General features: G+C 35.7%; 1 protein-coding gene across 3 annotated transcripts in view; it reads right to left on the reverse strand.

Moving 5' to 3' along the window:
- The window catches only part of qless (decaprenyl diphosphate synthase subunit 1 qless), a 54,307-nt gene that overhangs the window by 11,857 nt on the left and 16,612 nt on the right, over positions 1 to 25,838 (reverse strand). Inside the window, exons 2-3 of one of the 3 annotated variants that reach the window (XM_069136917.1) lie at positions 18,623 to 18,703; positions 310 to 465 (exon numbers count right to left, since the gene is read on the reverse strand). The exons of 1 other annotated variant lie outside the window; for it this stretch is intronic. In XM_069136917.1, the coding sequence (XP_068993018.1) occupies positions 310 to 465; positions 18,623 to 18,655 (189 nt within the window). In that variant the 5' untranslated portion in view covers positions 18,656 to 18,703. The remainder of the gene's footprint in view (positions 1 to 309; positions 466 to 18,622; positions 18,704 to 25,838) is intronic. One more of the 3 variants, XM_046608871.2, reaches the window with a different exon arrangement.

Genomic DNA, 25,838 nt, shown 5'->3' on the forward strand with positions numbered 1-25,838 from the left:
TATTTTTTTCAGTAGGTATATTTAACTAGTTTTGAAAAGTGATGGAGAAACTAGAAACTTGAGGTGAATAAAATCATAAAAAAAAAAAATAGAAACTATGAATTTAGAACCAATTGGACGTTATACCATAGAATGGAGATGTTGACAGGATATGGAAGATGTTTAAGAACGATTAATTTAAATAACTCTTGAACATTAATTGCATTAATGCACGCAGGCATTATTTACTGTACAAAAAGGTATGTACGTGTAGTACAAATGTTAAATAGCGGATCCGACGGCGGTCGGTGAAAGTTAAAGGTTGCTCACCAGCCGTATGTCATCATAGACGTCCTTGAGATCATCGTCAATAAGGCGGTAAGGGTCGACCTGAAATTCGGGCAAAGAACCTGGCTGCTGCGTCTGCATCGAACTGACAGCTCTTGACCCCGGGATAACCCCTCGTACGCGTGACCTTGCCCCATTCTGAAAAATAAAGAGAAGTAAAAAAAAAAAAAAAAAAATCAAACGTAAAACAAACATTACACAACAAATAGACGAGCAATCGTACAGTCGAAAAACTTCACCGTCACGAAGGTGAATTATTTTACCTATATAATGGTGCGTTTTTTTTTTTGTTTCGCTTTCATCTCTTTTTATTGATTTAGAATTCAAGTAATAAGATTCAAATTTGCTTTGTCATTAATAAGGTGAACATAATACGCAATATATTCCTTAAGGATAACTGTGGGTCACAAAAATCTCGAATTATTAGCAAAAAGTTGACTGATCGAAAATCCGAAATTTTCGAGGTACGAATGTTGAAATAACGAATGATCAGTTTACTGAAATGGGGATTTTCAAAAGTTTTCGAAAGTTCATTCAACCGAACGCTCTTTTGTTCGAAAAAGTATTTTCAGAACAATTGGCATTTCGAATGAAGATAGCACGGAATGTGAAAATGTAGAAAAATTAAAGTTCCGTAATTAAAATAAACTAAGAAAATTAGTTGTCGACGATCATAGTTTGGAACGAGAAAAATTTCGATCCGCAAAACGCAGAAGGACCAGACTCCCGAAAAGACGAAATACCGAAACGAAAAAAAATTTCGGTATAAATTTATTTGTACATTTTTGCGTTTTCAATATTTATTTTTCTCAAAGACAACGTTTCGTATTTATGGTTCTTTTACATTTTTTATTGTCGGTAACTTAACTTTCGGGATTTTGTCCCGTCGACTTTTCGGTCTTTCGCATTTTTGTAACCCACCGAAAATTAATGCGCGATAGTTTTCGAAAATGTAATATTCTTGGTTCGGAAACTCTTTCTTTTCGGTCAGGAAACGTCATGCAATTTGTTTTTTAAAAGAAGATACAACTTTTGCTAAACGAGGCCCCAACTTTTGAAATCAAATTATGCTTCCTGATAATTGTTTTGCTTTAAAAAACTTAAAAATTTTTAAATTATCCTCCGCACATGGCATCAATGATATAAAATTGGTTACGCGTTTTATATGCATAGATATACTAAAACTCTTACGAAGCTTGATTGTGAATTTTTTCCTACGAGCTCGACCAGTCACCAGTTTCAGAGCGCGTTTTATACGGTGTAACGCAATAAGGAGAAGCACGAGTATTTAAAGGTAGCGCAAATTTCATGGACGTTTTATCATCGTCTGTCAATCTGTAGAAACGCGTTAATCATCTAAGATTGCACGCTTCTGCCTCGGGCTGTAAATCCGCGTCTCTACGCGTCTGACTCTTACCGATACTTACTACTCGCTCGTGTCTGACCCACGCTTTACTTCACCACTGGCTGATACCACGCCGGTTTTACTACTGCCTGCAATACGGATACGAACGAAGCAATTCGTCAATCGCGTGGACTACCATCGACGGCCACTGGCTAAAAATAATCGAACACGACTCGATTGAATCGGTAAAGATTAATTGATGAATCGATTATTTCGCATCGTTTTGAAACCAAAATTTGGTAAATTTCAATATGCAGTCTTAATAGCGAGAAAGTATTTTTATAATTCACAGCTTCTTTCAAGAGATTTTTCAATTTCAGGGGAAAATATTCATCCATTTTTCACGTGTTGTGTCAAATAGGTACTTAGTAAGTAAGACAATGATGATAATTGACATTTTGATCACCAAACTTGATATTGCATTGCGTCGTTCGTGGGAGTAGAAAACAAAAACCCATTGTGAGGAAAAATGATCGATTAAATCCGATTAATCGTGAAAAAATAATCAATTTAATCGAAAATCGCCACACAAATTAGTAAATGTTTCTTCAATCGAGAGATGATCGGCGGTTCAATTCAGTAGAATTTTCTTTTCACACAGTAAAATGCAGTGAGATTCAATTTCTTATCATTAACGTAGCGCAATGTACTTTTGGGCAAAATTATTACTTGACAATTTTGGGATAGTTTAGAAATTCAGTGAACCATAAAAGAAATCGAAAAATGTCTCAAGTGAAGTTGTGAATTAGAATTTTTTTTTTTCTTTACCAATGTTTCGTTGAATTAACGTTACCAACTTCAACCTCGTAAAATGCCTGATTAAACAATTACAAGTAACGAAATTACGTCGTAAATCTTGGAAACACGACGCAGCCGACAGATATTCGTGATTTTTTACCGCCGTTGCAAGTAAACACTTGAATATGAAATGAAACGAATTTGAGAAAATAAATATGTTTCGTACTTTACGAGCTGTGCATTGGTATGTATACAGGAATACGTGTCCGGCATGTTACGTCCATTATAAATGTAGCTTGATGGCGGCGTGATGAAAAAGTGACTAGAAAATAGACAGCTGCTGGCCTCAACTTTTGATCTTATTGCTCTTCTTCTTTATTCTGAAAAAAATCCCGAAGCGCGCTTCGATAACCGGATTGATGGGTATTCGTGCACGTGACGGACTGCAAGAGTTTGTAACTTTACGCCGCGATGAGACGGTTGGAAATTACATAACGAAGACAATTATTATTTATACGAGGCTTCGGGCAATTGTGTGCAGTCGGCGGCATGTAACGAGATCTCCTCGGTCATTGTTTCGTAATTTTGGTCGACCCGACACGTTTGTCTGGTCAGAGACTCTGTGCAATATATGGGAAAACCTACACCGTCCGCATAGCCTAGGTGACGACAATTATCCACAGGTGCAACGGTTGTGAATTACGCGAGACAAATGGAAAAACAGGAGCAAATAATGGCGCGGAATAAAGAGAAAAAAAAGAAGTAGGTCAGGAGCTGCCTGTATTAGAATCGACGGTGAACGCGTTCATCGATCGCCGATCGTCTATGTGGGCTATAATACAAGAGACCTTGCAACCGATCTAGGAAAGTCGGTGCTGCATATGCACCGACAGTCGGTAAAAAAAATCTTTAGATCAACTAGAACGGTGAAAAGCGTATTGCCGCTATTTACGTAGGTATGATTTATTTATTCATTCGGATAATCGGCCCAAGCGAACTAGACGAGATTTTGCAATTTTCTTTTTTTCAAATCATTTAATTCATTTGTTATGTATTCGCATTGATTTTATCGTTTGGGAAAAAAATTCAAAGTAGTAGATTTCGTTTCTATGAATTATCCGTTATCATTTCAAATTTTTTACATCAATTATTCGGAGAGTATGGTTTTGGATAATGAAGATGTAACGAAAAAGTCCAGAAATAATATGTTGCTGTGTTTTTTGTTTTTTTTGGTCTTTTATTTTCTCGAACCTCATTCGCGATGAATTGAAAACGTAGAATATTACGCACATTCTAAATTAGCAGAAAATTTAGTACTGCCAACTATAATCACGTTAAATTGTATAATTGCTTGTACCACATTTGCTTCCAATTTTAACGATGCTTGAGCGACGCTGCAAGGCTGCCAATTTTACCGTAATTTCATTGTAACCACAGGAATTATTGCGAAATTTTTCACAATGAAAATTATATAATAAAAGACTTTATACTTTTCACGGATCTTTCACAACTTCATTATTGAAAAAAAAAAAAAAAAGAAAAAACAATTACTAGATTCGATGCCTGAATGAGAAACGAATCAGATCCGCTCGAATGCGTAAAAAGATATTAGAAGAAATTTTCACAAGAAAGCTGGGAGAAAATGTTAATCAAGTAGGGTGACCTTTTCGTCGATTGAGGAAGACGACGTTTCGCGTCACACGTGAACTATAAATATTAAATGCGGGGATAAAAACGAACGGTTAGTCTTCGAAAGGCTTTCGAAATCGGTGAAGCTAAGCCCTCGTCTCTGCCCACCGATACCAGTTGTTTATGATCCCAGCCGACCGGTCCAATCTTGCGTAATGTTATAACAGGCCAGCCGTAACGTCAACTCGACGAGCACCCAAAAATCGGCATATTACCCGCTCACGTACTCCTTAGGTTGCAACGGTGAAACACACTTTTATTTCAACCTTTTTCTAATCGTGTTCATTTTCTTCTACTTTGTTTTTATCTCTATTTTTTCCTTTTTTTGTTTCACCCGCATCCGGGAAGACGGACGGATGATCAGGATCACGTAGGCATCGTTGATACACGATTACGTATATGATGTAAAAATTATGTAGGCGGAAGTAAATTGAGAGACAAAAATTACGTGGGTGGAAATTCGTTGCGGAGGCTTGTAAGCATGGGATTCGTGTAGGTAATACGGATTGTTTATGAGAAGGGTAAATCTGAAAATTAGGGGTAAGAATAAATCGATGAGTAATGATTTATACGGTGGTTGCTCAACGTATTTTATCATAGGAATATAATAATTGGCATTAGTCTCACAGTCGGCTCGTGAGACAATCGTTTGTTTTTTTGTAAGAAGACTGCATGGGAATATTAACTTGATATTGCTGGGAAATGTAGCGATGTGGCGAGTATTGAGTTTTTGTGAAAATCAAAAGGGGGGAAAAAAACAACGATCAGGACAATTCTTGTCGCGCGAATACCGTTCGACAAATATACTGGTAACAAAAAAAAAAAATTTTTTTTTCTATCGATAAATTGTGTTTCTCCGTACGATGTATTACCGCAAGAATTGAAGGATTCCCGATATCAGAAATTGTTGTTGTTACTTTGTATCTTACAGAACGATAATTGAATCCGTACATACATGAACTTGTTGGCCAATTTTGCGAGTTTCATGTTTCTTTTTTTTTTACATGTGACGTGATAAGAAAAAAGTATATCGACGAGATCGATATTTTTTCATCGGGATACGAGCGATCGATTCATTAGGCAGAAAAAATTGTCTCACAAGTCGAACGAATCTGAGGTGTAATTTAAATTCTCTACGAGTCTCTATAGCTGATATACCGGTTAGTAAATAAGTAAACGTATGCAAACGCTTCTTGTACCGTATATAATACTTTCCGACGGGTTATGAGAAACGGGGATTGCACGCGACGATGTTTCGTTAAAAATGTTGAGGAAGCCGCAGCGCGGTACAAAAATGCCCACCTGTAAAGATAAGTGTGAGTGACCCAGTCGTGCAGTGAGTAAAAGAAATTTGAAAATTCCTCGAGTCTCCTTAGTTTCGTAAGTATATAGCTATACTGCACACACACACACACACACACACACATATATATATACACACACAGAAGTAGCTGTATCGACGACGGAGGATGAATATAATGTACAAGTTGAAAAACTTTCTCCTCATCGTCAATGGGACGCCGCAACTGGCTATGTTTCTATTTCAATTCGAATCTCGAATCAAATTCCAATTTCTATGCCATTTCCGTACCCTGGCGTTTTTCATATACCTGCCTAGGTAGTTATAATCGCACAGAGCGAAAGTTAATTTTGGCTTGATTAATTAATGCCGGTGTCCTATAGTGTAGGTTGAAACTTTGTGTCGTAGCGGCAAGTATTCTCACCGTCTGTTTTATATCCATTTTTTGTATAATTGGAGAACTTTTCAATATATTTCTTTGCGGTTTTTTGCTACTTCCGATAGTGTATTAATAAGTTTTCAATACTCGAAAGTTATTATTGCGACATGATGCGTGTAGGTTGTTATTGTTAGAAGCGAATTGGTTCGAAAAAAATCGTTAAAATTGAAGGAATTTTTCATTTCTGAGAAAATTACCCCTTCAGGCGTATACGTGTTTTATATAAGTTGTAAGTTTCTGCGGTCGTTGATTACGAAGCTGATTATGGGTTTCAAAAATTTAATATAGCTGATAAAAAATTCTGGTCTTGGTGTTTGAGGTCGCTGATTACGAATCTGAAATTAGATTTCGAAAGTTCAGTATGGCGAATCCAATCAGCGACCCCGAAAAGCCCTGCTTAGAGTTTTTTTTTACCAGATTCGATTAAATTTGAAATTTTCGTCTGCCATATTAGATTGGCCATATCGAATCCGTCGTTTTGAATTTTTTCAATTTGATATAAGAAATTTTTAAATTCTCCTCTGCAACGTTACGGTCGATCTGTAATAGATTTCGATGTTACGCCGTTCATTTTGTGCACTTTGCGCAGACGCAAAAATTCCATCCCGTTTAAGTTGCGTGAATAAACATTGTACCGTCTCAGTGAAAAGTTAGGAGAAGAACAAAAATTGGTTAAACAAAGTCTAGCAATGTTGTTTGCGCCAATGACGGCGAAGACGAACGAGACAACATTTATACTATGTGACAGAAATTAATGTATAATATAAGTTAAAATATTCGCAAATTGCGAAATGGATTTTATAGTTGGAATTATGGGTAAAAATGATCAAACTCAAGTGTTTTTTAACAGATTCTAGTCTTTTTGGATTTGTTTTAGTTACCGTAGAAATTTCTAGGGTTTACAGATAGTTATTTCGAGATTGAAAAAAAAGAAAAAAAAATAGATTTTAGTTAGTATTATATAACGGTGCGACAGGTGTTCGTTAAACATTACACAAGCGCGTTAGAGTTATAATATGTCGTGAGATTTCCTAATTGTTTTTTAATTAAATCGTACGATACTGGTCGACTAGAAAGATGTGTGTAAAAAATTGGGCTGAAGTTGGTCACGTTAACGGAACGAAACAGCCGGGGAAAAATGATCGACAAATCTTTAATATCCAATTACCGACTGACAATTAAGGAGTTGGCTTTTAGAAATATGAGTATACTTCATTTATCACGTTCTACTAAATTTCAGACAATCCTGCAGTAAGTAAGCAAAGTAACGATTATTCGTGAACACGCATCGTTACGGTAACGTATTAACTTTTGCCTCGTAGTGAAAAACACATCAGAAAATAGAGTTTAATCGTTTCGAAGATTGTAAATATCAAACCTTTTTTCAATTGTTGATGTGTGTTAATTCGTATTCACCGTCACTGGAGTAAATATAATTACTGGAGATTTTAAATACGGTTTTCTCGTTTTCTCAGATCTCGATTCAGGCATCGCGTCAACGCTGACTCGGTCAGATCATTGACGAATGATCGGACACTTCCCGATTGTGATTGGAATGAAAAATCGTAGTGTCACGACTTGAGACTTGACGCCTGCAAAGTGCAGTCTCACGCAATTCATCCCGCGTGTAATTCAGCCATTCGTGTAACACGCGCCGTGCCGATTCGTGCGTATAATCGGAATTCGTTACGTGAAATGAAATCATGTCATGCGATTTGAGTCTGCTCGATTTATGGTAATACAGTTGTTAAGACAATATCGATTTGCATATTAATTTACATACATTCTAACTCTCACTCGACGCTTGGTTAATTGCATAAGCAGGTTGTTTAGCTATCTAGGTATTACGTACTCGGATGACATTAGACTAAAAAGAGAAAAAAAGAATAAATAATAAATAAATAAAATAAAAAACACTAAATTACCAATTATTATTTATTGCAATTAATTTTTACCGAGGATACCTTTCGACTACGGTCATGACGATATTTAAACGTTCCATGCAGCTTCGATATTTATACTCGGTACGATTACAGCAACCTATTAAATAATCGTCATTTTTGTTTTTTTCTTATTTCGTTAACCTAGATTTTTTCTCAGGACAAAAATTTTTTTTTTTTCGCTTCCGTTTTTAATCCAATTTTATTTTTCAATCGTACGAAGTATATTCTTGACTTTGCACAAAATCGTGAGATAATTTACCGTGAAACTTTGAACAGTGGGTTACACCTGTGGTAGAATAGTAGCCTCGGGCCTTCTCTATTTGCAAGTGATTAAAATTCTCTATTGAAAAATTTCGCTTACGTCCGAGGTTTCGCAACTGTTATGTGTTACATCGATAGTAGATCGATATTGTTTTTAAATAATATTTTCACCTATATTTCTCAACAAGTTATCACGAATAAATGATTTTGGATTCTAGGAACTAGGACAACTTTCTTGTAGAAAAAAATTCAAATTTAATTAATTCGTTAGTATAATTCATTTTTATTTTTTTAACGAATTGTTGCAATTCAACCATCAGTTACAAAAATCGTTTTTAACGTTCGGAAAAAAATCTTGTATTTTTTTTTAAGAGGTACGTAAAACAAGCAATTGCAGTGCTACTTGAAATAGGGTGGAGAAAAAAATCATTTCAAATTTGCAGAAAAATGAGCATTAGCTTTTGACCAACTTTATAGACGAAAATCATCGTGAATCGTTAAGGAAGGTGATTAAATCTGAAATTGGATGGATGTGATTGATTCACCTGAAAATTTTCATGCACGGATGTCATAAATTGGGTTGTTCCTCTGCAGTAAAAAAGGATAGAAAAAAAAAAACGGGAAAAAAGAAACTAACACAGACCGGTAAACCAATGCACGTGAGTCTGAATTTTATGAATAATAATTATAGACTCGAGTCGTGTTGATTGTACCTGATTATCAATTCATTTTTCTATAACGGTACAGCCAATTTGTGTCAACCGCTACGAAAGGTATACACGAATATAATATCTCGTGCCTAGATATATCCGTCCGCAGTTACATGGGATCGAATGAGGAAGGTCGGAATAAAAAGATCGAAGAGTGATGAAGTACAAGTTATGCCCAAGAAAAGGGAAAAAAAAAGTCAGATACAAATAGTAAAGCTATAACTGCACATTCGTATTGGTTGATTTACGCCGAGTAATTAAAAGCGCGTTTTTTATATATACAAGTGATATTGTGTACACGTTACATACATTTAAATGATAATAGGAAAGAAAAAAATAACAACTCGTCGGACTCTCGAGATGTCGTCGACCGTTTGAACGAAAACTAAAGAGCTGAAGAAGTAAAAGAGAGAGATAGAGAGATAGAGATAGAGAGAGAGAGAGAGAGAGAGAGAGAGAGAGAGAGAGAGAGAGAGAGAGAGAGAGAGAGAGAGAGAGAGAGAGAGAGAGAGAGAGAGAGAGAGAGAGAGAGAGAGAGAGAGAGAGAAAAGAAACGTTTAATTAAATCGACGACTCTCTCTGCGATAGCGAATAGCGTGTGTAATATTCATTCTCCGTCCTTGCTTCGCGTTTTATAGAAAGTAAGAGGAAACCGACAAAATAAGCTCTGCGCTTATACGCGAGTTGTATAACGATATTTAGAATTTATCCAGTCGATTTATAGGATAATTAAAAATTCAGATCTTCTTCGTCTCTCCCACTTTTCTCGTACAATTCTACTTTGAAATCGGCGCTCTTGCCGCGCAGTTATACTACTTGTGGTAACATCTTGTGCGCGGACACTACGGATCGTCTGTCACGATTCGCGGTTGAAAAATAAATCATCGCGAACGAGATAACGATGTTTGAAAGAAAAGGATGAGGTGATTTGCAGGAAAAAAAAACCACGATGACACAAATTTTTTTTAACCCCGCACTTTCATACATTCGGTAGACAAAGAAAAAGTAAAGCGTGCTAATGAAATTGAATCTCTTTAAGCTGCTTGGTGGTATTTGTTAAATTATTACATTGGCAAGCTACGAAGATCTCTTTAGAATTACGAGAACATAAGATACTATAGTTATAAAGAAAAAGTGCGATGTCGATGCTGCGTTTCAAATCTCTTTGAAATTCTTGAAAATCTAGTAGATGCTTTAGATTTCGCTCGACGATGGTTAATTTTATCGCAAAAGACTATTTTCTACCAAAGTTACGGGAACAATTTTTTTACGTTTTTTTTTTTTTTTTTTTTTTTTTTTTTTTAAGCAGTCAATATAATATCATCATTTGTTTGTCAAAATCAATACGAGTACAATATCGTAAAATTGAATTTTCAAACGTATCGAAACGTTGTAACAAAAATTATCGTCAGTGAACTTCTGTGAGGAATAATCTTTGAATGAAAAAATTAACCATCGTCGAGTGAAATCGAACGGATCAATTAGGTTTAGATTTTTAACAATTTTTAAGCGATTTGGAACAAAGCATCGATAACCAAGATTTCGTTTACGAATCAAGTAATTTCCTATTTCTTAGATATGTATAATAGTTCGATAAACGCTGAACCTACGATTATCGCGTAATAAAATTACCAAAACAGTAAATTATGTAACAAAAGGATAATTGACTTTTATTCCCGTGTTACATATACGACTTTATTCCCGACTCAACTCTCGCCACATTATTGACTTAGAAGTGTTTTCGTTTTATGTGTATAAAGTGTGGTCTATCAGTCTGAAAACAATATTATTGTTGGAAGTTTATAACGATACAGAGAGACGTGGTTCAGAATGGAAATGAAAGAGGGAAAACCAGAAACACTGAAAAGTCAATTTGCAAGAAATATCAGATCATATTTCCCGCAAACGGGGGAGAAAAGTGCTACTTTTTAATAATATGCCACTTTCGTCTCGTTTTTCGTCAAGCGAACAAAGCGAACGTTACGGTTGGGCCGAAAATAAATGAAATGATCAAATGAATTTTCGGCCGAGTACCACGCGCTACTTTTCGTATCACGCACACGTGACGGACGAGGAATATGAAAATTTGAATAGCTGCAAGCATCAGCCCATTGATTGATGTAACGATCCGCTCACAATCGTTAGCCGCGATACGACCGGCACTTAAATATCCTTACGAATTTTAGACGTACGATTAGCCCTGAGCCGCGGACTGACTTACGATTACGTGAGAAAGATGAGATGAGGAGGAGAAAGAAAATGATGACGATGACGACGAGGATGATGATGAAGAATATACATATATGTATGCGACCAGACGCGAGGCTCGTGAATTCATCGAAAGAACTTGACGTCCTGATAAGGGGAGGGGAGAAGAATGTGAAAGTGGTCTACCCCGGGGCAATCGCCTCGCCAGCACCCGACCCATCAATGGATCGCAGAGGCTCTCATTCCCTCCTCGATCAAAGGTTAACACTCATTTTTTTTTTATCCTCGATACGCATTTAGAATAAAAACGACGAAATGAGCAAAGGAAAGGGGAGATCATCCGAAGACTTGTCGCTTGCGTTACGTCTTTTTAACCCTTTTTTTCAGCCAATTACGCGTACTGTATAATATTTCGATTCAGTTTACAGTTGGTGTGCAGTTTTCTTACTTTTTTTTTTTTTTTTGCTTTTCTTATTCTTTTTTCCGTGGATTCTTTCGACAATCAAATTTCGAGTTAATTTCGACAGATTTTAAGGTATAGGTTTGCTAATTCGTTGTTTCAATTATATCTTCTTTTTTTTTTTTGCAATTGAATTGTTCAATTCTTACGCGTTTAAACGACGACAAAATATCGCTGGCCATCACTGCGTACTACTTTTATACATGCTTGTATATGTATAATACCTATACATAACACACACACAAACATATATATATATATATATATATATATATATATATATATATGTGCGTGCGTGCGTGCGTGTGTATTAAACCAGACTCTTTTCGAAAGTGGTTGAATTATTATTAATATAAAAGTTGTCATGCAACGTTTGCGGTAATATACGCTAATCTCGAAATCTGCACAGTACAAAGTGCGCGATGTTACATCCTGATTTTGTGCAGTTATAACACGTTGCATGTATATATATGCATAACGATGTTACAAAATTGAGAAAATTGAGTAGGTACGTTACTGTAACTAATTGTGCAATGTGAATAACGAGAGCTAATCGATTAACTGTAATCGGGAATAAGAAATCTAATTAAAAAAAAAAAAAAACAGCAACACGTACTTAACTTTGAACCGTGTTTCAATATAAGCTTGCTCAAGCTGAATGAAAATTTTGAATGATTTACCGCAGAAGAGGATGAGAAATGAATAATGGACGATATTTTAAAAGCCTAAACTTTTTTTTCCAGGTTTTTCAAAGCTACGATTATGCATAAATAACTCGATCTCGACGAATTACTCGTTGCTACATTATAACCGTTGGTTAAGGAACTTCCGAACCTCGCACTACATTCGGTATATAATATCTGTAATACCACTTGATATGCTTATCTATAATTATAAAAGTCCGTCAAAACTATTTTACGATTTGTAATAAATTTAACCCGCCGTTGTATAAATAATAATCGGCATGGAGCTGAGCTACGCTTATAAATACGAAACAAGTTTCGATGGCACACACCTGGTGGTTCTTAAAAATTTCCTTGTACGCCCGTGATGTTAAGTAATATATTCGGAAGAAAGAATCGTGCCCGTAAAGCTGTGATTAACACCCTTGCGCGCCTTGTGCAATAAAAAAATAAGTAAAATAAATAAATAAACAAATAACTTCTCTCAGAATGGACTCTGTTATCAAGACTTGCCTCGTGTGCATTTCGAAAATATTATTATAAATCATAGGGAAATTTATAACGACGCTGATCTGCTCGCTGTGTAATCACATATATTTGGAATTGAAAGGATGAAAAAAAAAAATAAAAATAACAATTGACACGTACATCGTTTATTAATTCTCCTCTTCGTTCGATCTAGGTTTTATTTTTGCGTTCGGTTTCTTTGGTGTAATTTCGAGACCTTGCGGGAAATTTTATAGCGAATAGAGCGAAAGTGAAACGAAGAAGCGTACCTAGAGACGCGTCTCGTGTTCTCGCAAGGATCGATTTATCACGCGATTATAAGCGATCGGGATCCGAATTACGCCATGTCCTTGCAAAGCGCGAATCACTTTCGGCTCGTAAACCTGTCAAGTCAGTAGCATATTACGTGTACAGGTATTATGTACTTGGATATGGTATACATAAAGACGTTGACCCAGCTTTACGTCATTTTATTTCTTTCGGTTAAAAATAATCGTCGAAGCTTTTTTCGGTCGGGGTTAAAAATTTCGAACGACCGAATTCCCGAAATTTTTTGAAAACAGAATGTGCTAAATTTCGAAACGTCGTAATTCGGAGGTAAAAATAAAATCCAAAGTTAGAGGGTTTTGAGTTTTCGGAGTTTAATTACTTGTTCTTTTTTTTCAATTTTTCAAGTATCGTGGCATCATCTTCAGCAAAGGTGTGAAATTTCGTTAAAAAAACATTCTCTGCAGTTCTGCGAATATTACAAGGACGAAGTTTAACGAGCGACGCTGTAATGTAGCTAATAATTAGAAAGTAAAATTACGATTTTGGAAAATTAGAATGTCTCTGAACTAGTCGCGTATATAATATACGTTTGGGTGTTTAGCTTTGTTAAAGTTTACTGAAATTTCTGGGTAAGTTCCAAAGTTGCGAAGTAACGATTTTTCCTGAAAACGTATCGTCACATAAAAGTGGCAATACGTCAACACTGTGAAAAACGTGTTGTCATTTCATCGGGGATTTTAGATTTTTTCATAAAATACGCGTTAATCTCTTTCTCTGTAGATTCTACACGAGAATATTAGAAGCGCAAAATTCAATCGATACGTATTAGAAAGGACGAGAGTTGTTGGGTAAAGTAAAGAAAGGAAACAAGATGCATAGTATCAAACCTGTACGTATATAAATGGTGCGATATTTGTACAAGTTTCCATAAACTTTTCTACAAGTATAAATATAGCAATTCGTCATTCGGTTATTTTCATGAATGAACATTATGGTATCCGCGTCTATTATATGTCTGTCAAAAATATACAAGCATATAATTACACAGGGATCGTGATCGCGGGATCCGCGTATAAAGAAGGAAACGCACGAAGAGGCGGGCTTCATTCATGGGAAGAACAAACACCGTATAAATTATTGAAATTCTTCACTACAAGAGTACAAAACATCACCCACGTATTTTATTACGCGTATAACCGAATACATATAACATATATAACGTACGAGAGAAAAATGAAATGATAATTGGAATTTCGTCGCTGATGGACAGATTGAAAAAAAATAAACCGAAACTTGAAGTTAAATTTGGGCGTGAGTAAAAAATCTATAGATACAGGTGTATATGTGTTGCAAGTTGCAAGGATATATATAATGAGGATGTAAATTTATTTTCACGTATATACAATTAATTTATAATGTATAGAGTCATTCACCGCGGTGTCTTGGATCAAGAAGAAGAAGAAGAAAATAAAAAATTTAATTCACTCACACACTATCAATTCACGCAGGTTGAAGCGTGCGTCGGTACCTTTGCCTCTTCATTTATTTTCTTTTTTTAAATTTTACTTCGAGATATCAAGGCGCACGTACAACGATGCGTATTAGCATAAAACCTGCGTTAACGTCGCCCAGTATGACCTCGAAAAAACTAACGGTTTTCAATCTGGGATTGGGTATATTACACAGATTATGGCCTGGTATGGCTGTGCGGTGGCGGATGCTCGTTTAAACACCTGCCACGCCCAGGGCAAGATGAATTTTGCTCCCTTTTCTTCATTCCAGCCATCTTTCTTTACGTTTGACACAGTTATTTTTATTGCACCCGTTCGATAAGATAAATAATCAGAACACGGGGATAATATAGATTGGATGCTTGACAGGCGTAACGAGTGTTTTTATAATGCATGTGACTTCTTGTTTACTTATTTCTGGGCGAATTTTTATAAAAGAAAAAAAAAAAAAGAAAAAGGTATGATATAATCGTGTGAAAAACAGTGAAATTCAATTGCGTATCGTGACATTTCGGTAATAGGAATTAATTATTTTCAAATATATTTCGTTTCACAGAAACACCGTATAATTTTGAGGAAGTATTTTTTAGCACGAAAAATTTTGAGACTAAAAAACAAATTAATGGTAAAAATGAACGATCGACTATCGCAGAGTTACTCTAATATTTGTTTCTTCTACCTGTAAAATAGTTTGTTAAAATTTTGTCACGTACAGGTAAATGTAAATAAAATTGTTTCGTGAGGAAGCAAAAAAAAAAAATAAATAAAAAATTATTAGACGATATCGATCTTTCAACCTTGCAAGGTTTTACGACGACCAAGGATAAGTAATGACAAATTTCACAATTTGAATGTAAATACTTGGGTTTAGGTCATAGCTACGGATTTAAGTTGTTCAAAGTTTATTTTTATATGCATATATATTTTTTTTCTTTCTATACCGTACGTGTATGCGTGTGTGTGCGTGAGTGTTTTTGTGTACTTTGGTTATAACGCTGTTTATTCGAGGTTTCGGCAAAAGTTTCTATTAATATACCACAAAGTTTATTTTCAGCAAATTTCAAGGGAATTTAATAAACCGGCATGAATTATTAATGCGTGACGGCTACTTGAAAATTGAATACATAGTATAATGTAATACACATGTGGATATTTTATTTCTTTTATTTTCGCACGAGGATAAAGAAAAAAATTATGAATGAAACATTCGCGCGGATCGTCTTTGGAATATTGATTACGCACGTGGCGGATTCGACTTATTCGCGGTTACTTGTTTGGATTTTCGTAAGAACAGCGTGGATTTTTGTATCCGTACAGAGGATTTAGCCTTCAACCTATTGACTGTCGCTATTGAAATGATATTTCAAGCATTCCATTCTCGCGTGAATTGACCCCAGAATCGATAATTTATACTTTTCAAATTGCTTTTTAATTGCACACCTATTTAGGCGGTGTTTTTAATTAATTAGTAACCGAAGGTACGGTAGTTACATATAAATTAATTGAATAAATCGACTCCTTAATTAGTCAATTATCCTTGAATCAATTCGATTCGATGTGAAAACTAGGAAAGAATTTTCTCTAAATTTATCATACGACATCCATCAAGTTCAATATATCGTGAATGTGAAATGTGAAATGAACATTAAGAGAAGCGTGAAACTTTTATGCATAGCGATCAATAGATTCACTTGTTCATTTCAAAATCTTTAACGACGTTAGACGTGAAATATCAATTACAATTGTATTGCAATATCGAATTGTCGAAGTAAGGAATGGGAAGAGAAAAATTAATATTAATAAAAATAACAAGCCTGACAGATTGAAGGGCCCATACCTATGTGCTTCTAGTGTAGGCGCTTACACCTATGTATTCATGTGTGTACGTACGTACGCATACGTGTACGGACATGCGGTAGGTAGGTGAGGCAAAGCAACTGTCATCCCACGTACCTTTTACACCGTTAACAAGTCTTTACCGAAGTGATCGAGTGTTTGAATATTTCTGCCTTATTTTTTGTTATTTGATTTTTTGGCTCGTTGCCACTTTATTTTACTTATCGTTAACCGAGCTTCCGGCGCTGCGGCAATTATTGCTCAATCGCGAAACTGCTCAATGAAATTACGGTAAACTTTTAAGGAGAGCGTGCGTACAGACAATTATTACTTATAGGAGCGTGTTTTTTTTTTTTTTTTGTCTTTCTTTTCCCAACAAGACGTGTATTTTCTAACCTATACTTTTCCCACTATCGTGCATAATAATTTGACATTTATTGTCATACGAATTTTTAGGCGATAATGAACTTTGAATTGTAAGTAAAAACGAAAGAAAATCAAACGAATGAACGAATAAACTGACAAACGATTGTGTGTTTTAAATCTCGAAGGGGCGCAAGCTTTGATGTCAAGGTGGAAATTCTACAGGAAATCGAGGTGTGAAATGCTATGCGGCAATACAATTGAATTCTAGTGTTCAAATTGTCGGAGACGTGAAAAAGGATCGAATTTTAAATTAACGCGTATCTGTACAATTTGTACCTAAATGTCATATATTTGAAAATTAGCTCGTATTAGCGATAATTTCTATGAGGATAGGTATATACTTAAAATCGTGCGTAATAGAATACAATAACTGCGAGGTATAAATTCCTCGAGAAACCGGTAAGTTTAACTACTTTGGAAAATAGAGGAGATAGAAATATTTTTCGCCAACTTCTTTCCATTTTTCATTCCTTCCGTTAATTCCTTGAACTTTTTGTGAGATTCGCATTTCTTTTTTTTGTTAATTTTTCACCACGTGTTATACGACGCGATCGTTGACGGATAAACAATAATGAAACAAGTAATATACGTATCGCAAAGAATTTTCTCACGACTTTCTTCGATGTACCGATATACATACACGTATACACGGTGGTACAATTCGGAGAGGTAGACACACGTATATATGTATATATCGCGATTCGCGAGTCGAGTGATTGTGCGAACGACGACATGACAGCGAGAGAAAGTGAGCGAAGCACTTTGCAGCACAGGCAGCAGCAGCTCGATTCGCGAAAGACGTTATTACATATACCGATTTTGTTGGAACGGCTGATCCCAAAGTCAACCAGCCGCCGATAATTAACTACGTCTAACACCTGGATCGGGATTTTGTAATTTTTGCGGCAAAGAACTCAGCAACGCTAATTACAAAATCATTACCGCAGCTAGAATTTTTCATGTATTTCCACCTTGCGATTACAAATTTTCCTTTCATTTTATAGATATATGATTTATGATACCGAGAAATTGAGCCAGGAATTTGGTATTTTTACAATCGTAATCTATACTGTAATAATATTATTGAGAGACAAAGTTTCTGTGTTCGGATTTAAGGAGTAATCGCGGGAATTACTGTAGCGATTTTAAAAATTTTTTCACTAATAAAAAGCTATAAATTATCTTCCGAGTCATATTGGCTGTTATTCATTTTGATGAATATAAGTTTCTTGGTTGAATTTGCAATATTTGTAAATTAAGTCGGAAGAAAAAGCAATGCTTGACTGATCTAGCGGCGTGCGCTAACCAAATCGTTGGATATACGTGAAATATAACATTAGTGCGATGTGATGGATAAATTAAGGTTTCGGGGTTACAAAGCCATCTTATTGTGCAAGCTTCAAGCGGAGAGACACTTAAGTGATTAAGCGTACGTTCAACTTACAATTAGATTTGTCTTTCCGTGCGAAGCCGGGACTGGTCAGCTAGTTACGTATATACATGTGCGTATATTAGAGTGGTTTAAAAAAACCGACTATTTTTTTTTTTTTTGATGAACATTGAAAAATCTTCCGAATGTCCCTCAAAAATGACCTCGGTAAAATACGAGCTCTTAATATTGATATTTAGAGGTGGCGATTCTCAATTTTCTATTTCCCATTTAAATAACATGGGAATAAATTTTTTTTAAATCTAGAATTTTATTGCTCGAAAACGAATCAGTGTTAAGATATAAACAAAACATATTCTTGTAGGAAATTTTACGCTCTACAAAAAAGATCTGAATAAAGATTTGCGTAAGGTAATTCGTTTCGGAGTTATCAGGCCTCAAACATCGAACCGTTTGAAATAATGATGTTATTAATTAAATGAATGCTACAAAACTGACTTTTATCTTTTTTGCACTTACCGATGAAGTTGTATCACTCATTCGGTGATTCATGAATACGTGTATAATACACGTTAGTTTTTTTTATCTCGGATTCCTTACCTGTAACAGAAGAGACGAAGAGTATGAGTAAGATTTAAGGATACTAGTATTTTTTGTTTCTTTTTTTTATTCTTCACTTGATCGGAAACAACCGATCAGCGGTTGCAGACCTGTCATCAAATCAGCATAAATAAATTCACCCGTACGAGGAAATAGTGGGGAATAGTTGTAGCAGGGGCGAAGCCCCTAGTTATTCAAAATAAATGTTTGAGGAAGAATTTTTCTCTTATACGTTACGCGAAAGAAATGAAAATTTGAAATCTAGAACCGAGACTCAAAGTTCGCGTTGACCGGTGCGATTAATCGGTGCAACAGCGGATGTGAGATAAGTCGAGATTCGCGATTTGGGCGTGCATCTTCTGCACATATTCATTGGAATTTCCACACCGTTATTACATACCATCACGCATGTATATAAAGGTGCGGTACTACCTTGACACAAATTTCATTCGATAACCCCTCTAACTTTGCGGCAATGTAGAGGTGCAGTTATATTATAATACCTGATGTTATTTACAAACTGCGAACCGCGATCTTAGAATTTGCAGCAATCCGATACGATGTGTGTTATTATAATATAATATACGGTGTATTACAGCACAAGCTGCGCGTTATTCGAGGTAACGAATTACTCAACTTCTCGACAGCAGCCGCGCAGGGATTTGATATGTGATACCTTATACGTTGGGTTGTATCTGTTAAAAATAATCGACACGTGTATGCTGAAGCATCGGCTTTGTTGTACTAAGCGTGTTGACGAGCGCTGTCTAAGTGCCTGCTTCGTGGCGAAACGCGAGAATTCGCAACTTATATACAATAATAATGACCAATAGCGCTAACGATATTGTTATACACTTTGGTACCGTTAATTATCGTTTGAGAGAGTGTCGTTGCACTGTATCCGAACGTCCGTTTATACTCACCTGCGACGAGATATTTTCACTCATTTTATTCGTTGTAACGATCGCTTACAGATAATTGTATTGTAATGGGTTTAATCGTTACGATAATCGTTTGAACATTGTTCGAACACGGTGGCTACAAATTTTTGGGAAATAAATTTCATCGCGCTTTCAAATTTTCCAAGACCTAAAACCTAGTTTTCCCTGACATTTCCCCAGATCCGGTAAGTTACTAAGAAACCTTTGGTTCAAATTCAATTCGAATTGGAAAAAAAATATAATGTACATAAAATAAAAAAATCTGTTTTTACCAAATTTATTTTTTCGACGAGAAAAAATTGTTTCTAATTCCCATGATAGAAAACTGATATTCTTAGTTGGTTTTTCACGACCAAATTTAAAATCCCCATACAATTCCGGATTTTTCATGACCCCCATTAAAAACCCTGAGATTTCCAGATTTTACGGATTTTCAAGGTGTGTGGCCACTCTGTAAAATTAGGCAAGAAAATTCGCTGCAAGTTACTTCTTACTATCTAGCGTATAAATTACATCTCTCAATACTACATTTAATAGTTACAGATTTTTTTCATTTTGTCTAACCAGAATTGTATTTTTGACGACACTCAGCTGATTGCGCAGCGTGATGTGTGAACTTGATCGGCTGCTACGTGATCTGTCGCGTAATTTTTCCTTGCCATGCAGTCAGTTAAGCAGCCTGCACGGCAATCTGCAACAGTCTACAAAATCATGAAAAATTCTCGGTCGTAACAATTGGTGTTGGTTGTTTTTTCTTTTTCTTTTTTCTTCTTTCTTTTTTCTCACAGTCAAGTGCAGCGGTATAAATTTGGATTAGCATATAATGCGTGATTGACGGAATTAATTTACCTACAAATTTGCAGTATAATTTTCTTAAATATAATAAATTTTTTTTTCTTTAAACTTTTCTCTCTTCTCCCTTCACGTATCGCATGCTACTTTTTTGTTCGATAAATTTCGCATATTGAAAATTGCATCCGAGAAATTGAAAAAAAATTGTTTCTATTTAAATAAATTATACAGGCGAAATGGATATTTTTGATGGCCATTTTACATTGTTTTTCTTGAACGGAGAAAAACATCCGTAACTTCTTTACGGTTAATCCAACATAATAAAATTGAAATTTGTTTAAAAAATTGATTGTTGTACGACTTCCAAAAGTTGTTCATTATAATTTTCAGACCGTAAATTCAAAGGAATTATTATAGTCTTGACTGTAGATAAATTGTATGGGTTTGTAGGTTTTTTGCTATTTTTTTTTTTGTCTTCTATCTAATCTGACTTCTTAGAATTATGACGAAATTTAAACGCAAACCTCCGAATGTAGGAAAGTGTTAGATAAAAGATGGAAGGTTGTTGCCTGTTAGACGTATCTTACAATGTATATCAATTAATGCGACAACGACGCTAAGCCTATAATATTATACAATACACGCAAAATGACTAAATTATTATAGGCACGATAACTTTACACGCATTTTCACGTAACGTGCGTATAGTTATAGGAAATATTTTCACATTAAAAATATTCTTGGGAATTAATCATCGATACTGTATTATAAATATACTGCAATTTCTCTCTCTATCTCTCTCGCTCTTTCTGTCTCTCTCTCTCTCTTGAAACCGCCTCGAGGCTAGATCTTAAGAATCACTTTCACAGCGATGATGACTAAAGATACCGACCTTAAAGACACGGTACGGTAAGTGCATGACGTTGTTTGAAAATTAGTTGCTATTTTGGGAAATTTAATGACTACGACAGGTGCAGCAAGTCGTTAATGAGTGATTGTAGAATTGAGGATGCTTGCGAGAATGATAACATCGAGTTTTTTTTTTTTCCTGCACATTATCGGTACGATCACAAATGAATTTCCCAACCATACAGAGCATACACATATTTGGGGTAGTCGGGAAATTTTCGAACGGTCGCGAACCCTCGCACGTTTTGATTTGGGAATGGACTTTTTTAGTCACAGATCCATACTATAGGATAGCTTGGATGTTTGACAAATTTTTTCAACTCATGGTCTGGAAGTTAAGATTTTTGGAAAATCTCCTATGAAAGAAGCAATAGTGCAAAGAGGAATGTGTTTTTTATGGATTTGGGATTTTCTCAAAATTCATACAAAAGAAACATCTTAATTCATCGATTAAATACCTAATGTCCCCGAAGGTAAATGATGAAATATAGTAAACCTTCCTTTGATTTTGGATTATGATACGAGAGGGAACAATAACCTTTGTCAGTGACTAGAGTACGTCACAAATCGGACAGTTTTTGTGACGATGGGAAAAATCCATTCCCAAATCAAAGTGGGTGAGGGGTCACGATCGTTTAAAAATTTCTGAATATATATATATATGTATATATGTGTGTGTGTGTGTGTAAATAATATAAGATACATACGTATTGCTTGATTTGAAGAAAGAAAGAGGAAAAAAAAAAACCAAAGAGCACGCTTTGAATTTTGGACGATATCGATAGGACTTTCACACGAAATTGAAGTATATGTAAGCTCTAAAATATTTATTAACTAACGCATAGATCGCTGTCGATATAACCGGGAGTCGGACGACTATTGGAGACGCGTCTGTGTGCGTGTGTGTTTTTATAAATATATAATTATATGTATGAAATATGGAAAAATAAAAGTTGTTGAGCAATAGGTCGGAGAATATGCTGAGGTGGAGTTTTGGAAGATGACGCGGTAACGGTTTGGCCGAATGTCGAAACCGTTAGAAATCGATAGAAATGAATTTTCCCTTGCGGTATAATACCGAATGTGAAACTTGGTTGCATTACACGTTGTAATCGCAGCTATGCATCGACATTGCATATCGTTTCACAAACTGGATTTTCCAATCGAAAATCAGAGACCGTACGTAAAAGAAGAATTTCAGCAATTTGTATTTTCACAATACTCGCATACCAAAATATAAAATCATATATACATACATATGTATATATAAAAGTCCCCTCCAGCATTCCGCACTTTCAAAAATATAATTTCAGTATGCACGCCACGATGAGAGACGATGAAAGAGATCCGGTCGATACGTGACGGTTTATAAATTGGTTCGACCGTTTTTCTCTATCTCTCTCTCTCTCTCTCTCTCTCTTTGTTTTAGAGATTTTATTATTACTTCACGTGTCCAGAGAAATAGAAACGAAGAAAAGAAGAAGGGAAAAAAAAGAAATGTAAAAAAATTGTATGCAATAATTCTTATCACGCTCGGGTATCTCGATTGGCCAAGCTAACAAGCCCTTTTATACATCGGAAAAGAAACTGTATAGAAAATTGTTGGGAAACGAGTGAGAAGCTAGAAGAATAATTATTAACACGTGTCTTTCTGACGACGCTCGTATGCTAATTATTATATATATTTGAGAAGATTTCCTTTCGCTTTATTCATCCATGGACGAAATTTGGTAAATAATTATACGCGCGTGAGTTATTATTTCTATTGCAATGTTTTGTTATACCGTTACAATAGTAGTAAAGAGCAGGCAGATATATGTCTGGAGATTTTTCACAAGCAATGTCGAATAATTTGCTATGTAACAAATAAGTATGTACGTTGGTATATATATTTACCTGTACCATATTGGGAGATGAAATCGAAGGCTGTGAGGGGATATATCGAAAACAGGTGCGGTTCCGGTTTACGAATGCGGAATGCCACATAATATAACGTTGTTGAGGTGGAGTGTTAAAAAAAAAAAAAAAAAAAAAAGTGCGGACAAGCTCAACTTATTATAGGTATACAGAAAAGTGAAAAGTTTATAACGCATGTGTGCGGTTTAAATGCACATGCGGACTGAAATGGCAACGATCATCGTCGAAGAAACGAACGCTCTCTTCGATAGGCCTACATAGGTTATATATATTATACATAAACCGATGAATAAAGTAATTTGTAAACGTCACACGTCAAGAAAATCCTCCATGGAATTAGTGCTTCGTACGATGATAAATTATTTTAGAAATGAAAATAGGTTTGTTCGACTTGAATTATCGAAAGCTAGAAACGAACCGACAATCAGCTGAATAAAGTTTCTAGATCATTTCACTAAATCCCGCTGAATTTCGACTGTTCTTACAGACGAGTGTAAAAAAAATGTCCACGTTGTGAAGTGGATAAAATTTTTTGTTCTTTTTTTTTTTTAATAAATTAATAAATAAAAATTAATAGACTGTTGTACAAGTTTTGATTATTTATATTAGGTACTTTTTTGTTAAAAGAATCATCTTGTTTTTCATAGAACGATATAGAAAACTTTGAAAAATGTTTTTACATTTTTCTCTGCCAGTCGGTAATCAGTGTTGACAAAATAAAATTTACATTGACGTGTTAAAAATTTTCGCACATTTTTCCTAGAAAGTATAATAATCGTAAACGCTGTACATTAATTATATGCGATGAAATCATATTTTCGGGATGGTACTTTTGCCGGGAAATATTTTTCCCCAGATAAATCGTATAGTCTTTCGCATTACTGCCGCAGGGGATGAATAAAATTAACACAGCCGCGATGACTCCGATCGGTATTTAACCCATTGAGTCATAGTGGTAAATACTTTTACCAGCTACGTTATATCAATTTCTTGTATATTTAGAGAAGTTTTTAACATATTTCTTTGCAGTTTTTTTTTTTTTTTTTTTTGTTATTTTTGATAGTATGCTAATAGGTTTTCAAACACTCGAGAGTAATTACTGCGATATAATGTCAATTTTTATATCGTTGGAAACAAATTGGTTGCAAAAAAAATCGTGAAAATTGAAGGAATAATTCATTTCCGGGAAAGTTGCTTCTCTGCACGCATACGTGTTTTACATAAATTGTAAGTTTTTGCGGTCGCTGATTACGAATCTGAAATCGGATTTTCAAGATGCAAGATGGCGGATCAAATATGGCGGACGAAAATTTGAAATTCGATCAAAATCCGAAGAAGGAACTCTGTCCGTGGGTTTTTGGGGTCGCTGATTACGAATCTGAAATCAGATTTAAAAACAAATTCATTACGGCAAATCCAATCAGCGACTCCGAAAACTCCTGTATAGAATTTTTTGACCGTATTCGAACAAATTCAAAATTTTCGTCCGCCATATTGGATCCGCCGTCTTGAATTGTTGAAATTTGATTTCAGATCTTGAATCAGCGGTCCCGAAAACCGCTTCGTAGATTTTTTTTTGACCAGTTCCGATTAAATTTGAAATTCGGATCCGCCGTGTCGTATCCATCATCTTAAATTTGAAAATCTGATCCGCAGAGCACCGTGCTGTTGTAAAATTTGACTCAGCGGAATAACGCGTGACTCAAAAGGGTTAACAAGAAGCGACGACGGTCTGTTCGATGCTCGGGAGCACGGCGGCATGACTTTGGTTCGAAAAGACAAACAACCTGTAGAAACTTTCTCCGCGGGAGTGTTTCTGCTCGACCCACATATCGCGGCGTGTCTGTCGGGGGCTTCGAAGGCGGCCGACCAACCGGCGGAACAAACTTACAACCGGCAGGCATATCCGAAGATGCTGCGTGGACAAATCCGAGTCCTGCGGAATCAAGGTCACTCACTCTCTCAAATCTCTCTGAAGGCAGGCGCATGCCTCCGACATTCTTCTTCCCCCACCGTCCGAATTCTGTACCCCTCCGCCACTTTTATTCTTATTCCTTTCGACTTCATCTACAATCTACCGCCGCCTGCATCGTGCTTCGTATCACAACCGTGGAAAGCGGCCTGGTACTCGGGATTTTGACGCTAAGGATTCGACCTTGACCCTGCAGCCGTTGCTGTTGTGAGTCCTTACCGGAAACGGATGTTGCGACAGCACGAAGGTGAAACTTTTCTTACAGCTGAAGCTACGTTTTCACCGCTCCAAGATTTACGGTGAAGAAGAAGAAGAAGAAGAACAGGAAGAAGAAGAAGAAGAAGAAGAGGAAGAAGAGGAAGAAGAAGAAGAAGAAGAAGAAGAGGAAGAAGATGTGTAGGTTTGATTAGGTTCGGCTTACGGTCAAGATCACGGTTTGCATGGATCGATGAAATTGTTTGAGAAATTTTGGATTTTTACGAAGACGGTAACGTCGAGAGAAATTTTTTATCGTCGTTACTGCCTACGGTTCTTGATTATTTTTACTTATTATCATAAACGATGATTACGGTTTCGGGTATAACACGAATGCCAGTTTTTGTAT

The sequence above is a fragment of the Neodiprion pinetum genome, chromosome 1, assembly GCF_021155775.2.
Source record: "Neodiprion pinetum isolate iyNeoPine1 chromosome 1, iyNeoPine1.2, whole genome shotgun sequence".
Lineage (NCBI taxonomy): Eukaryota > Metazoa > Arthropoda > Insecta > Hymenoptera > Diprionidae > Neodiprion > Neodiprion pinetum.